At 46.9% G+C, this 16,018-nt stretch overlaps 1 protein-coding gene across 1 annotated transcript in view; it reads left to right on the top strand.

Moving 5' to 3' along the window:
- The first annotated feature begins 2,245 nt into the window (after positions 1-2,245).
- Positions 2,246-16,018, top strand: part of LOC142464285 (vomeronasal type-2 receptor 26-like) — a 117,808-nt gene continuing 104,035 nt past the window's right edge. The window contains exons 1-2 of the mRNA XM_075567754.1: positions 2,246-2,586; positions 5,043-5,334. Of these exons, the coding sequence (XP_075423869.1) occupies positions 2,246-2,586; positions 5,043-5,334 (633 nt within the window). The remainder of the gene's footprint in view (positions 2,587-5,042; positions 5,335-16,018) is intronic.

Below are 16,018 nucleotides of genomic sequence, written 5' to 3'. Positions count from 1 at the left end.
TTCATGACCGTAGCGGTATTAACTGCTACGGTCGTGAAGGGGTTAAGTGCACCCGCAACCCCCCCGCAAGTCCTAAACTCACACCAAGGGCCAAATACCCCCTTCACCCACCCCCGCTACCCACAATAAAGTGGGCACGGTGGGTTAACCCGTTCATTGCCTTAGCGGCTACACGCTATGGTAATGAAGCAGCATTTCTGTACTTTTAATAATATTGAGCAGGAGCAGGGGGCCCCCTGAGTTTAGATTTCTGGCTCAGGGAACCCCCTGCTCACTGTACAATATTATTAAAAATACAGAAATGCTGCTTCTTTACCATAGCGCATAGCCGCTAAGGTAAAGAACGAGTGTTTATTTATATATGTGTTTTATTTATACTGTACATGTGCAGAGGGTCTCCGGAGCAGAAACGTTTTGGTTTCAGGTCCGGGGACCCCCTGCTCCCCGAGATACAGGCCCCTTTTGGGGGTGCCGGTATCCCTCTGCTTGGTTTAACAGGCCGCGATCACGTGATCGGGACCTTTAAACGCAGAGGAATACCGGCACCTCATAAAGGGGTCTGTATCTCGGGAAGCAGGGGGTCCCCGGACCTGAAACCAGTGCGGTTTAGCTCCCGAGACCCCCTGCACATCTACACTATAAATAAAAATGTATTTAAAATAATTTTTAATGTGCCGATGTTTGCGCAGAGAGAGAGCAGCGGATCTCTCTCTGCTGCAAACACATCTCGCCCCCGCCGGCCCATAGTATCATTTATGTATGTGCATATACAGTACAGTATGTGTACAGTACTGTATGTTAGGGGTTATAGGGGTTGTTGTTATACAGTATATATATATATATATATATATACTGTGTATATACAGTACTGTATATATATACTGCATTACAATTCATGAATTTATGCCATCTGGTGGACACGCGAAGCATTGCAGCCTATTAAATCCTGATCATTATCATTTAACAGATCAGCCGCCCGTCAGCCAGCATGAACCGTGGCTGGGAAGGCAAACACAACGCGGCTTGTCAGAGGTGAGGAGCGGCGCATTCCAGGTATCTGCCAGGTACAAACTGGTTATTTGCTCGCATAAAGTGTGTCGCAGCAGTATGTTTCCCTGATCTTGTTCGGTCAGTTTTTTATCATGCAGTCTTGCTTAAATGTATAAGAACTCTGTACACTTTTTTGATTATATTTAGTCACTAGTGTGCACCACACATTTTGTTTTTAAGCAGTAGCGCTTCCAGCACTTTCCTTTTTCTCATACTGGTCCCCCCATGACAATCCCCACATACTCTACAGAGCCTCCCTGTCTGGCCTCCAATAGGAGATCTGGCAGAGCTTTGCTCACAGCATCTCCCGATGGTGGGCTACACTGTAATCACCACCGGCCTACTCGTATGGTATTCTTTTAACATATTGATGTGGTAGCACCGATGTCTCCGTACTCCTGATCCAGAGCTACCACGTAATTTGACTCATTCACCCGCTGGACTACTGGATACGGGCTGGACCAAGCAGCTAGGAGTTTGTTCTGGCGATTCGGCTTGAGAACAAGCACCTGCTGCCCCAGAATGAACTCTCTACTATGGGCATTTCTATCATACCAGCGTTTCTGCCTGGTCTGAGCTCCCTTGAAGTTAGCCTGAACTAATCTCATCATATCCGCCAACCGATCTCTGAGCTCCACCATATACTGGAGCACCGTCGCATCTGTTGTGGTGGTCTTCCCCTCCCATCCCTCCTGGAACAGGTCGACTGGTCCACAGACCAGACACCCATATAGAAGCTCGAAGGGTGAGAAGCCGGTAGACTCCTGCGGCACCTCCGTGTATGCGAATGGTAGGTGCTGCAGGTGTGCTTCCCAGTCCCCTCCTTTGGCTTCCGCAAATGCCTTCAGCATTTGTTTCAGGGTGCCATTGAACCTCTCGCACAGTCCGTTGGTTTGGGGGCGGTAGGGGGCCATATGGAGAAGTGTCACCCCACACGCAGCCCAGAGACTTTGGAGCAGCTCACTCATGAACTGGTCTCCTTGCTCAGTAAGGATCTCACTAGGGAAACCTACCCTAGTAAAGATATTTATAAGTGCCGCCTCGGCCACCTTCTGGGTGTCAATGAAGGAAAGATCCACCGCCTTCGGGTACCTGATCGCAAAGTAGATGACCGTTAAGATATAAGTCCATGACCTTTTCCCCGACCTACTAGGGCTCATCAGTGACCCGATGATGTCTATCACCAACCTCTGCAATGGTTCCCCAATCACCGGTAGGGGCCTGTGCCCGATCGCCTTTTCCTCCCCACTCGCTGGAAGGCATCACAGGTGTGGCAGAATGCTGTGCTAACCTTGCCTTGTCTCCTAGTATCCTCAACCTCAGCTTGTACCTGGACTCCACCCTTCTCTTATCCCCAACCTCGGATTTGTACCTGGACTCCCACCTTCTTTATACCCCGACCTCAGCTACGCACATTGACTATTCTACATCTCCAACCCAAGACCATGGCGAGTATCAACACTATCCTACTTCTTCTACCCTGAATCTGTCACACGACTACAGATCTGCACACCGGACGCATTCTCACAGCTGCAGGTTGGTGTATTCTAAATCCCCACCTCAGCCTCGTGGTTCTGTCCTGTTTGTGGTGAGCACCCGTTACACATTCATCAGTTAGTATTAGCATTGCCTCTCCCACCATGAGAGTATACTATCACACTCTTCCATTCATCAGTTAGTATTAGTACTGCCTCACCAAACATGAGAGAAGATTACCACACTTTGCCATTCAGTATTCACAATTAGCACTCTCTCTTCCACCATGAGAGGACACTATAACACTCTACCATTGTCACAAAGTGCTCACCACAAAGAAGGCGGGACCGCGAGGCTGAGGTGGGGATATTGATAGCCACCGACCAAAAACCGGGCACGTCTAGTGCAGAGTGGTAGTCGTGTAGCTGGGTCAGGTTAGGAGAGGTCAGATTGGTCGAGGTACTTGCCGTTGTCAAGGAGTGGAGAGATCGGATAGTCGATGCGATGCCGGGTCCAAGGGTAGAGACAGTAGAATAGTCAAGTCCGTAGCCGTGGTCCAGTTGTCAGAGAAGTCAGGAGTCCAGGTGCAAGCTGAGGTCAAAATACAAGGAGCGAAACCAGACAAGACAAGGCAACAGGAAGCTGGAGGTAAGCACACAAATGAAAACAAGTTTATGCTCAGCCAATTTGCCAAAGGACTGGCTGAAAATATAAAGCACAGAGAGCCAATGGGGAGGCTGCATGAAGTGAGCTTCATAGGCATGCTGTGTACCGATAGGCAGGGGCGGAGTCAGTTGCAGCTTTGGGATAAAGGATTGAATTAACCCCTTGAGATGTCCGCACGACATCTGCGCGTAGTTAGAGCGCGCTGTCCATGTCATCACAGGGGAGGAGCCTGGAGGCGGTCCCTGCAGTGTCTCTCTTCTTAGTGGCGTGGCGTCTGAGCGCAGGTTGCGGCTGACATGTGTCACCCATGATGTCGCGGGATGCATCAAGGGGGCGAAGCCCGGAGACGATCCCTGCAGTGTCTCCCCTTCTAGCAACGCGGCGCCTGGGCGCAGGTTGTGGCTGACGCGCGTCGCGAGATGCGTGACGGGGCGGGACCTTACACCGATCCTCACAACCATTCACCATTCATTATTACCTCTGCCTCTTCCGCCGTGAAAGGACACTACCACACTCTGCCATTCACATTCAGCATTAGCACTTCCTCTCCCACCATGATATGACAGTGTTTCAGCATACATGGGTCATGCATATATTGTATACATATTTAAAAGTCTATACACTGTTACTGAATTGTTTTTCTTGCACTTACAGTACTGTATTCATACTTTTCTGATATGCAGTACAACTCAGAAAGTATAGAGATAGCAAGAAAACACTTTCTAAATTAAACTGTTTTGTAAGTTGTTTTATTTTCTGCTCTTGTTAAACACAGTCTTACGTAACTTCACCTGGAGAGATTATTTTAGAAAAACAAAATTGTACCCTTGCGGATAGGATGGATACACAAGACCACAGAGATTACTTGTAAATATAATGCATTTGATTTCAAAGACAACACTGTAGAAAAACAGATGAGGAAAGGGTATATAAATAAAAGCTGTGAATGTAAGTAGGATCTTGCCGAAGGCACTGGACTTAAAATTATTCAACAGCCATAGCAGCTGTGCAGGGATCTGAGGGGAATCAAGGAGAACTGGAAAATTATAACATCTAGCATTCTATAAAAGAGATGTCAGGTTCTGATTTACAAGCGATGGAATCAATGTTGCTGCTCGGAGTGATGATCTTTCTAAGTTATGAGGGAACTATTTTGAAATCCGGACCAAGGTGTCATTTGTGGCACAAAGAGCAAGTCTGGGAGCATTCACAGGAAGGAGATGTCATTATCGGGGGCATCTTCACAATTAACTTAAGCCCTGCACTTTTTATTAACTCGTTCACGCACCGAGAAACACGTATACACTGTGGCTAGTAAGTAACTTACGGATTTTAATATAATAATCAGTGCAATTATACCGTATTTTAAAACAGCTTTTAGTTACAGTATGTTTGTGTTAGAATTGGGAAATTGTTTGAAATGTAAGACTTCATCATTAGTTTTTTTAACAGACCAATCAGTCACGGGTCCCCAATACTTTAACACCAGATACATTTGATCTAAATATGTCTTTAAAATGTAGGTATCCATGTTTATTATGGTATTTCAGTATTGTTTCCCCACTGCATGTGAATATTTGCTTTGCCTGATGAGACTGTTGTAATGCAGCTATGTTTAGCAGCTCCATTGTAAGAAGATATGCAGGATTGTACATTATGGAGGTCTGTTAAAAAAAGTCTCCCTGAGAGAAAAGTGGCCCACTATTTGTGCAAAACAGTCCCAGATTAACAGAAGCAAAATAAAAAAAAAATTATTATTTGATTTTATATATCTTTTACTGTGTTTTCTACTCATTTTGCCATTTTATAAAGAAGAACTAAATCAAAATATCTCAATATCACTATTTCAGTGTGCAGCCAAAATATTATCGACACTTCCAAGCCTTAATTTTTGCCATTGATGAGATAAACAGGAACCCCAATCTATTACCCAACATCACTCTGGGATACCAGCTGTTTGATTCCTGTTCAGATGAGGGAAAGGCTGTGGAGAATGTTATACGGATCCTGTACGGAGCAAAGGAGGCTGTTCCAAACTATGACTGTCTGAGACGAGGCAAACTGGCTGGCTTTATTGGAGACCTCACATCTGTAACAACTCTGGCAGCAGCAAAACTACTGGGGATATATGGATACACACAGGTAAGCGAAGGGGGTTATTAGCATGGTGTTTCTAACATGTACAAATCATGTAAAACGTAACATTGTAAAGCCAGAAAAAGCTTTCTGTGGAAATTGCACTTTTACGTTTTAATTGTCTACAAAAAAAATATTTTTGGGAGTGTAAAAATGTTTTAATAACTGTCTCTACATTAACTGTAGACTCAATGTTGTATTTTACAGTGTGCTGTACTTCCCATGTTATTGTCCATTTCACAGCTGAGAATTTAAACAGATAATAAACATAACTTAAATAGGAAATATTGAAGTTGTCTAACAAACTCTGGATATATCATTAATGAAGAGTGAAAAGAGTAGGGGCCCCAGAACAGAGTCTTGTGGGAACCCACCGGTGACATTCATGGGGTTTTAGTTAGAGCTCGAGTTAGACACTGTCACTGGAGACCAGGACAATTCCCTGTTATCAAGGCATCAGACAGGACACAGAAATCAAATAAAATATATTCATTCTGTCCGTTGCCAGCAGGCACAGCACAAATCACTAACATAGCTTCCACTCACCAAACACAAACAAGCGAATATGAGGAGTATCATAGCAAGCTATGTGCTTGGCACCACTTCTCATGGCTTACCAAGAGCAGCTTCTACATCCGGTGGGGGTCCAGAGCCTCCAGCTTCGGGGAATGCTATTTGGCAGAAACCTCAAAGCACACGGCTTTATAAGCTTCCACGCCAACTCCCGGAATTACTCTGGATCTGAGATCGGCTTCTTGTTACATAGTTTCCCTATCTTCATAGTAAAGGATGGAAGAGGGGGTCTCAACCAATTACAGTGTGGATGCTAAGTACCGACCAATCACAGAGCGGGGGCTCGCTTAAGATGGGGCAATGCAGGCCAGGGTTGTGACCATGCAGCAAGTAGAGCCCGCAGGGGGAGGCTTAAATGAGAGTGGGCATTTCAAAATGACCAATCAGAGCAGCGCCTACTGAGGTCATACTGGGCAACAATTCCCCTGGCTGGATAGATATCTCCTGCAGAGATAGGCGCCTCGGTTTATGAAGGACAAAAGAGTCTGCTCTTCGAGCCAATGCCTTCAAGACCTGAGTACCACCTATCTCCACTCTTCCATTGATCCCTGCAATGTACCTCCTCGACTAGCGAAACCCAGATCCCTTGGTGTTCAGGATGGGTTAGTGTATTACTCTTGTAGCCCACCAATGGAAAAAAGAAAATGCATACAGTGAAACACTCACATGGAATAAAGATACACATACATTATACATAATTATATTATATATTGTCACATACTTACATTTGTGCTAGATGAGCCACAATAGGATGGATATGGAGGACGATCCTGCTTATCCATTCAGATGGATAGGGGCAATAGCTGTGCTTTACCTTTATTATGGGGACCACATTGTCATGTAATGAAGAAACAGTCACACGGTATTAATCATGAGGAGGTTTAATATGCCATAAAGAACAACGTTTCAGCAGTCTAATACTGCCTTTCTCAAGGTGAGCTTGAGAAAGGCAGTATTAGACTGCCGAAACGTTGGTCTTTATGGCATATTATACCTCCTCATGATTAAGACCGTGTGCCTGTTTCTTCATTATTACTGTATCATTTTGGGACTTCAGAAGCTCCCCAGGACCAGCGCACCGGCAGCTAAGTACCCCACCTCTATTACCATTGTGACTGAGTGCAAGTCTCACCCTCTATCTAGGCCACATTGCCGTACCATCACAGACACATATTGGGATCTACCTGAAAGACAGGAGTCAAACCAGTTTAATGTATGTTCCCCTATGCCAGGGCACTGGAGATTTTTTATCATATGGTCAACATTATCAAAAGCCTTTGAAAAATCTAAGACTATTGCATCAGTAAGCTGTCCCACTTCCATTCAAAACTGTATCTTGTTGCAAACTTTTAATTGGGTAGTTACCGTATAGTGATTTGGGAGAAAGGACATTTTTCTATTTATATATTCTGGAGCACCAGGGTTATATGCAGGATATAAATGAAGCCAGATAGCTGAACTCATCCCTTTTTGAAAGCACAAGAAGTCCTTTAGTATATTCTTAACTTTATTGAGAAAGTCACCACAAAATAAAGGTGATGTTGTTGAGTGGTGAGAGAGTGATTCTCTGCCAGGCCTGCACAACATATGGCCTGCCGGGACACCCTCTGCGGCCCGCGACGGCTCCCTCCAACCCCCCCCCCCCCACTTCACCCCCCCTTCCCTGGTAGGGAAGGAAGGAAGGAGCGCGCTCCAGCAGTGTGTGACAGCGCACTCCCCCTAGGGTTGCCAGGTGTCCGGTTTTCACCCGGACAGGCCGGTAATTCCGATGCTTGTCCGGTATAAAATCAGAGGTAAGACCGGACACCATTTTTGCGGAGAGGGCGGCGCGAGGACAGGCAGTGTTAAGACTGCAGGCGGGGGCGGGAGGAGCACTCGTGAGTCTGTGCAGCCTGTCCCTGATTGGAGGAACGGAGAGCCAATCAGAGGACAGCGGGGGCGAAGCCCACACCCCGGCAACCCAGAGAAGTGTATCCTTCCTGGCATTAAGGTAAGGACACAGATTGGGAGATGGGGGGAGCCAGGGTGAGAGGATGGTGGGAGCCATGGTGAGATGGTGACAGGATGGGGGAGCCTGGGTGAGATGATGACAGGATGGGAGGCCCAGGGTGAGATGGTGACAGGATGGGGTGAGAGAATGGGGGACAGGGTGAGGGGGATGGGGGGGGGACAGGGTGAGAGGGATGAGGGGGACAGGGTGAGAGGGATGGGGGGGACAGGGTGAGAGGGATGGGGGGGACAGGGTGAGAGGGATGGGGGGGACAGGGTGAGAGGGATGGGGGGGGCAGGATGAGAGTAATGGGGGGGGCAGGATGAGAAGGATGGGGGGACAAGGTGAGAGGGATGGGGGGACAGGGTGAGAGGAATGGGGGGGACAGGGTGAGAGGGATGGGGGGGACAGGGTGAGAGGGATGGGGGGGACAGGGTGAGAGGGATGGGGGGGCAGGATGAGAGGGATGTGGGGACAGGGTGAGAGGGATGGGGGGGGGACAGGGTGAGAAGATGATGGGGGAATAAGATGATAATGGGGGAAGGGGTGATGGGGTGATGGGGGCCAGCCTGGGGAGATGAAATCATGATGATGGGGATATTTTAAATGTATTGGGGGGGTATATTTTAAATGTATTGGGGAGGTGGGGGTATATTTGATATGTATTGTGGAGGTGGGGGTATATTTTAAATGTATTGGGGAGGTGGGGGTATATTTTAAATGTATTGGGGAGGTGGGGGTATATTTTATATGTATTGTGGAGGTGGGGGTGTATTTTATATGTATTGTCGAGGTGGGGGTGTATTTTATATGTATTGTGGAGGTGGGAGTATATTTTAAATGTATTGGGGAGGTGGGGGTATTTTTTAAATGTATTTAGGGGGAGGTGGGGGTATTTTAAAATGTATTCGGGGGGGTGGGATATTTTAAAAATGTATTTGGGGGTGTGGGGGTATGTTTTATATGTGTTTGGGGGGGGGCATGGGTGTCCAGTATTTTTAGAAAAGCCACCTGGCAACCCTAGCTCCCCCCCATGCCACCCCCTTTCCCCCCCATGCCACCCCCTCTCCCGCTCTAGCAGTGTAGCGTGACCCGGAAGTTCCGGGTTCTGCTGCTAGAGCGCGCATCCCTCGCGCTTCTCCCTGACGCCATCTCTGTTGCTCCGCCGCTGCCGCCATCAGGTAACATGGGGGGTAGTTCATCCATGAGGGGTTGGGGGGCTGCTGAAATGGGCTGGGGGGCTGCTGAAATGGGCTGGGGGGCTGCTAAAATGGGCTGGGGGGCTTCTGAAATGGGCTGGGGGGCTTCTGAAATGGGCTGGGGGGCTGCTGAAATGGGTTGGGGGGCTGCTGAAATGGGCTGGGGGGCTGCTGAAATGGGTTGGGGGCTGCTGAAATGGGCTGGGGTCTGCTGAAATGGGCTGGGGGGCTGCTGAAATGGGTTGGGGGCTGCTGAAATGGGTTTGGGGCTGCTGAAATGGGCTGGGGTCTGCTGAAATGGGCTGGGGGGCTGCTGAAATGGGTTGGGGGGCTGCTGAAATGGGTCGGGGGGAGAGATGTGAGGTGCAGGGGGAGAGAGATGTGAGGTGCAGGGGGAGAGAGATGTGAGGTGCAGGGGGGAGAGAGATGTGAGGTGCAGGGGGGAGAGAGATGTGAGGTGCAAGGGAGGAGAGAGATGTGAGGTGCAGTGGGGGAGAGAGATGTGAGGTGCAGGGGGGTGGGATGTATGTGGTGTGCAGGGGGGTATTATGTGTATGGGTGAGGGGGAGAGATGGGGGTATGAGAGATCGATGGGGAGTCTTGCCAAGATTGATGATGAGGGTTTTTGGGGGAGATATGAGGAGGATGATGATGAAGAGTGCTGGGGTAGATATATGAGAAGGATGATGATGATGTTGATGATGGGTGCTGGGGTAGATATATGATGTTGATGATGATGATGATGATGATGATGATGATGATTTTACCCGTATGGCCCCAAACTTTTTTTCCTTGGAGCAGTTCGGCCCTTCTCACTGTAAAAGTTGTGCAGGCCTGCCTACGTGAAGGTGCTTTTGTATGAAGGGAAGCTCAAAACGAATTGCTATTGCAAGATAGTAGGTGAGAATAGTAGTACTCACTCAGCCTGCATGGATGAAAAGGAAGTGTGTAATCTTTGTCACATAGGAAAAGTGACAGGACTATGCTACCTGTGGACACAGACAGGGGAGTATGGGAAAAGGCAGTGGATATTCACAGTTGAGTGCAAATAGCCGCTCAGCTATTCGCACTCAGTAGGAAATAAAATGGAAAACAATAAACATCCCAGCCAGGAATCGAACCATGGTGCACTCTATTAATGGGCTGTAGCATTACCAAGGAGCGATAAGACTTTCTGATGTTTTTATAGTGAATAAAGGAATAGAAGGTAGACAGAACACTCCCCTATTGACATTACAGGCGACAGGCAAGTTTAAATATACGCGCTGAAGGGAGCGGAGGAGCAGTCACGTCACAGCAAACATCCAATGGGGATGAGGGACTACCCCCACCTCCGCCACGCCTTCACCCCGCCCCCAAAGCGCGTTCACTGCCTCACCTGTCAGGCCACAAAAAAGCACCAGCTTCTGCAGGCGAGGCAGAGCAGGAGCGCGGCCCGAGGCACCATGCCCGAGTCCTTAGGTCTCGGGCATGGTCATCGCTTAGGCGCTGACCCGTGCTGAGGCGCGCTGCTGCTCGGCACTGAGCCCCTGCAGCCGCAATGAAAGCGGCTTTATCAGGGGCTCGCGCACGCTTCCGCACGCCTGCGGAAGCGTGTGTTTTAAGAAATCTTTAGTTTCTTCGCTTGCCGGAGCGCAGGGCCGGTCACTTGAGCGGTTCACCAAATGAGGGCAAACCAGCTCTGTCACGTCACTGGCCCGCCCCCAGACACGCCCACAGATGGCGCGCGATCTAAGGCCAGGGAAAGCACCGCTTTCCCTCAGCTTCAGCGCGCCTCCGCACGGCTTCAGTCTCTATTGACTAAGCCTTAAGCTGCGTCCTGGGAAGGAGCGTGGCGTGTTGGCACACGAGCGCTGCGCCCTGCTCGGCCGTGCAATTTGTGGGCGTGGCCACAACGGCACTGAGCTGATTCGCCCTCATTAGGTGAACCGCTTACGTGACGCGCTTGGAGGCGGCAAATTCAATTTTGCTTGCTCTGCAAGCGTCTCAAGCCCATATGCTCACCCTGGCCAGACACATAAGGCCTCAGCCAGGGTTCCTGCTGGCGTGCGGAGGCGCGCTGAGGCTCAGGGAAAGCGGGTGCTTTCCCTGGCCTTAGACAGTGCACCATCCGGGGGTGTGTCGGGGGCATGTCGGCAGATGGGCCAGTTTATCGCAGAGCTGGTTCGCCCTCATTGGGCGAACCGCTCTCGTGACCGGCCCTGCACGCCGGCAAGCGGGGAAATTAAAAACTTCCCTAAGACCTATGCTTCCGCAAGCGCCCGGAAGTGTAGGTTGAGCCCCTACTAAAGCCGCTCTCATTGCGGCTGTAGGGGCTCAGTGCCTAGCGGAATCGCGCCTCCGCCCGCAAGCACTAAACATGGACGCGGCCTTATGCATAATGATGTATACCAATTATAAACTGGGATACGATTTATGTGCTGTACACCATTGATATTAATCAGGGCCGCCAACAGCGGGGGAGAAAGGGTACTGGCGTCCCTGTCCCCATGGGTCAGGGGGACCCGGCCGCCCGGGCCCCCCGCGTGGCCGGGCGCCTGTTAATGAAAAAAAATAAGAAATCGCTGGGAAAAAAATTGCGGTGTCTCCCTATGGTAGCGCCGGAAGTAGTCTGGCTTAAGCTTCCGGCACGCCGGCGTCCGAGGGATCCCTGGGTCGCGTGGGAGATGCATCGCGAGACAGGTGCTTCATGGCCAGTGTTAACTGCTGTGACCCCCCCCATCGGGCCAGCATCGGCCCCACCCCCACAGCACACTGGTGCGCACATGAGTAGTGGCGTGGTGCCTGCAGCGGGGCTGGTGGCAACTGCTGTGACCAGCCGCCGGGCCCCCTGCTGCACCGCCACACCCCCCCCCCTCTGCACCGCCACCCCTCCCCCCCCGCATGACAGGGCTGTCCCGCCACCCACCGCAGCTGCTAGACAACCCCCGCAGCTGCTGGAAACCCCCGTACCGCCGCCCCCCCTCCCGCAGCATTGTTCCCCCACCCCCAGTACCGCCGCAACCACCAATTTCCAACTGAGTGCGAATAGCCGAGCTGCTATGAACACTGTAATGTCAAAAGGGGAGTGTTCTGTCTACCTTCTATGCCTTTATTCACTACATAAGCATCAGAAAGTCTTATAGCTCAGTGGTAATGCTACAGCCCATTAATAGAGTGGACCAGGGTTCGATTCCTGGCTGGGGTGTTTATTTTTTTTCCATTTTATTTCCTACTGAGTGCGAATAGCCGAGCGGCTATTTGCACTCGACTGGGAATATCCACTGCCATGGGAAAGTCCACATAGCCAGGGGGATTAAAGAGGTTGGAAATGGAGGGTTGGTCAGCGCACGGGATTTAGCTCAGAAATTGAGAAAGAACAATGGGAAACACGGAATCAGTGTTTTAGGTAGGTAAACAGAACAATGGAGAGTTAATAAATTTATCTTTAAAAAATTTATCTTTAAAAAAATTTTTAAAACCAAATATAAATAAATAAAAATTAAAAAATAATTGTGTGGTTTGAGCAGTTTGTGTGCAGTTCGAAAATGCCAATGTCAATTGTGTAAATGCAAGATTGGAACTATAAAGCGTGTAGTTCGACTTGGGGGTGAGTGAAATAAATAAATAATAAAATATGTGATATATATGGGTGACTAGCGGGCTTCTATATGTTTGGATAGCCTGCTATTGGTCAGGGGTTAATGAGGTAATAAGGCTGGCTTACAAAGTCTAATATGCAGTCTTTCCCTTAGGGAGTACTGCCAGAAGCAATAGGTAGCGTTCTCACCATCCCAATGGAGGCAGTATGTGAGTTGCTTCTCTCCCGGGTGCCCAAATTGGAAGAAATGGGCCGAACTCGGTGAGTAAGCGAATAGGATTTATTAAGTGCAAAAAAACAACAGAATAACAGAATAACACTCACGATACAATTTTAAAACAGCCCAGCGTCAGCCCGATCCATCCGGTGGTATCCCTCTCACCAGTGTGGCTCCCGTGATCGCGTCCGACGGCGGGACCGGAAGAAGAGATCTTCCCGGATGTCAGCAGGCTGGCTGGGTCCTTCACTCAATGGGCTCCGGCAGGGAACTACGCGTTTCGCAGTGATGCTTCATCAGGTTCCTGCTGGATGCCCTGTGTCTTCCCTCTTTATAGGCTGATACCTAATTGATTGTTTGATTGCAATCAATTAGTGCTATTACAATTAAATAGTATAAAAAACCTTTATTCTTTATTGGGTGTTTGACTCTTGTCCGGTAATATATAAAATGGTATAAAAAATGGTTAGAAGTGTAAATATACACAGTGGTGGTGGTATTAACAGTAATACTATATCAGGCAGTTAATTATGCACACATGATAACTATTCTGCAGACTAGATCTCTAGGATCCTAATGACCTCTCTTGTGACATGAACAATTGGTGGTTTGGGCAATATGCATACATGTTAAACAAATCTCTTAAAAATGGAGGCAGGTGCAGCAAAATTCATTATGAAACAAATTGGCTTGCATTCTCAAAATAACCTTTACACTTAGAATTTGCATTTGTGTGGTGTGTGAGATTTTAGCTGAATGTATTCATTGCTCTATCAATAAGCAAAACAGCTCAAATGCTTATTTAAAAAAGTTGGGGAAATTTAAAATTTGAAAATGATTTGGAAACTTTCAAAATGGTTAGAAGTGTAAATATACACAGTGGTGGTGGTATTAATACTATATCAGGCAGTTAATTATTCTGCAGACTACATCTCTAGGATCCTAATGACCTCTCTTGTGACATAAACAATTAGTGGTTTGGGCAGCATGCACAAATGTTAAACAAATCTCTTAAAAATGGAGGCAGGTGCAGCAAAATACATTATGACTTCAGCCTTTAAACAGATTGCCTTGTATTCCCAAAATAACCTTTACACTTAAAATATTCGTTTGTGTGGTGTGTGAGATTTTAGCTGAATGTATTTGTTGCTCTATCAATAAGAAAAATGGCTCAAATGTTTATTTAAAAAATGTTGGGAAAATTTAAAAATGAATTGGAAACTTTGTGTGGCATTCGTGTGGTATCACATATGTGTTCAGTGTTATTTGGTGTTGATTAGCATTTGGGTGTTACCTATGTTAATATATTAAAAGTTTTTGTGTGTGTCTTGACTCCCCCTTGTGGTTGGTTTAAAAGGTGACTTTGGTGTTTGTATAAAGTAAAATACATTCATTAGAATGATAGCTTAGTAGTTTAAAATGTTGCTTAATAATTAAAAACGTGTAAAATTCATATATTCTATGCATTCTATGTGTGTGTTTTCAGTCTTACAGTGTGTGGTTCATCGGGGATTCAATTCCATGGTCACAATGGCACTCACTCAATAACAGTGCGGTAAGCTGACAGTGCTAAACAGAGGCAGATAAGTTTAATACACTCGTTAGTAAAATAGGAGAAATGTGAACATATTAATGGATGTAAAAAGAAAATGAATATGGTAGTGTGTTACGATAAAGGCGAATATAAAAACGAATATAAAAATAAAAATAAATTGAAAAATAAAAATGAATAAATGTGAATGGATCATCTAATTGCGGCGGTCTTGGTACAAAGGAGAGAGGGACGGAGAGAAGGGAAGAGAAGAAAAGAGAAACATAGTTAATATTCTTTACTCTAAAAATGCCCCGATGTCAATGTTAAGTCCTTGGGGTGCTAGCGTCTTTAATTTATAAATCCATAGAGTCTCCTTTCTTGCTAGTTTGGTAAGTCTATCGCCCCCTCTCCAAAGGGGGGGAATCTGCTCTATGGCTCTATAGGTCAGGCCAGAGGGATCTCCCTGATGTCGGAGTGAAAAATGTTTTGACACACTATGGGTCATAACCTGTCGTCGGATGTTACCAATATGTTCCAATATACGAACCCTTAGTGGTCGGCTGGTACGGCCGACATACTGGAGTCCACAGGGGCAGCTTAGTAGATAGACCACGTAGTCGATCTTGCAATTAATAAAGTGTGTAGTTTTGAATTGTTCACCTGTTACATGTGATGAAAAATCTAGTTTGTCGCTTGAGCCCTGCTTGCATGCTTTGCAGGTGCTGCACTTAAAAAAACCTTTGGCTGTTGATAGCCAATTCCCTTCCGTTTTGGTGTTATCTGTTCTAAAAAGACTGGGTGCTAGCTTGTTTTTTATATTGTCAGCTCTTTTGAAAATGACCTTTGGTCTTTCTGGGAGGTAGTTTTTAAGAGTGTCATCTCCTAGTAAAAGGTGCCAGTGTTTGTTTAGAATTTGTTGTATTTTTCCTGAATCCTGGCTATACTGTGTTAAAAATGCAGCGTTAAAATTATCTCTTGGTTGTTTTTCAGTTGTCTTTAGAATATATTTTCGTTGTAGGAGACCTGCCTTTTTAATTGATTCATCTAGTGAGTTTTTATTGAACCCTTTGTTTATGAACCGATTTTTTAAGATATTCGATTGTTCTTTAAAGGTGTTACTGTCGCTGCAATTCCGCCTGATACGGCGGAATTGGCCTGGGGGTATATTGGATAGCCACTTTTTATGGTGGCAGCTTGTTCTCAGTAGGTAGTTGTTACAGTCTACCTGCTTGAAAAATGTTTTAGTTTTGAGAGAACTGTTCTCAACATAGATAGTAAGATCTAAAAAATCTACTGAAATAGAGTTTGTGCAGGCCGTGAATTTTAGATTGATTTTATTATCATTAATATATTCCAGGAACCGTTTCAAATTGTCCACGCTTCCTCTCCAGATGAAGAAGATATCGTCAATATATCTCCGCCATAGTGCCAGGTCTGCACTAAATTCATGTGTGGACCAAATATTGTCCTGTTCCCAGACGTCCATGAAAAGGTTGGCGTAGCTCGGTGCAAATTTTGTACCCAGTGCGGTGCCACACTTTTGCAGGAAATACTTCCCATCAAAGTTAAAAAGGTTATGTTTTAAAATAAAGTTGAT

Source organism: Ascaphus truei, chromosome 12 (genome assembly GCF_040206685.1).
Source record: "Ascaphus truei isolate aAscTru1 chromosome 12, aAscTru1.hap1, whole genome shotgun sequence".
Taxonomy (NCBI): domain Eukaryota; kingdom Metazoa; phylum Chordata; class Amphibia; order Anura; family Ascaphidae; genus Ascaphus; species Ascaphus truei.
Note: the sequence above shows the minus strand (reverse complement) of the source record. Positions and strands in the feature narration are given on the sequence as shown.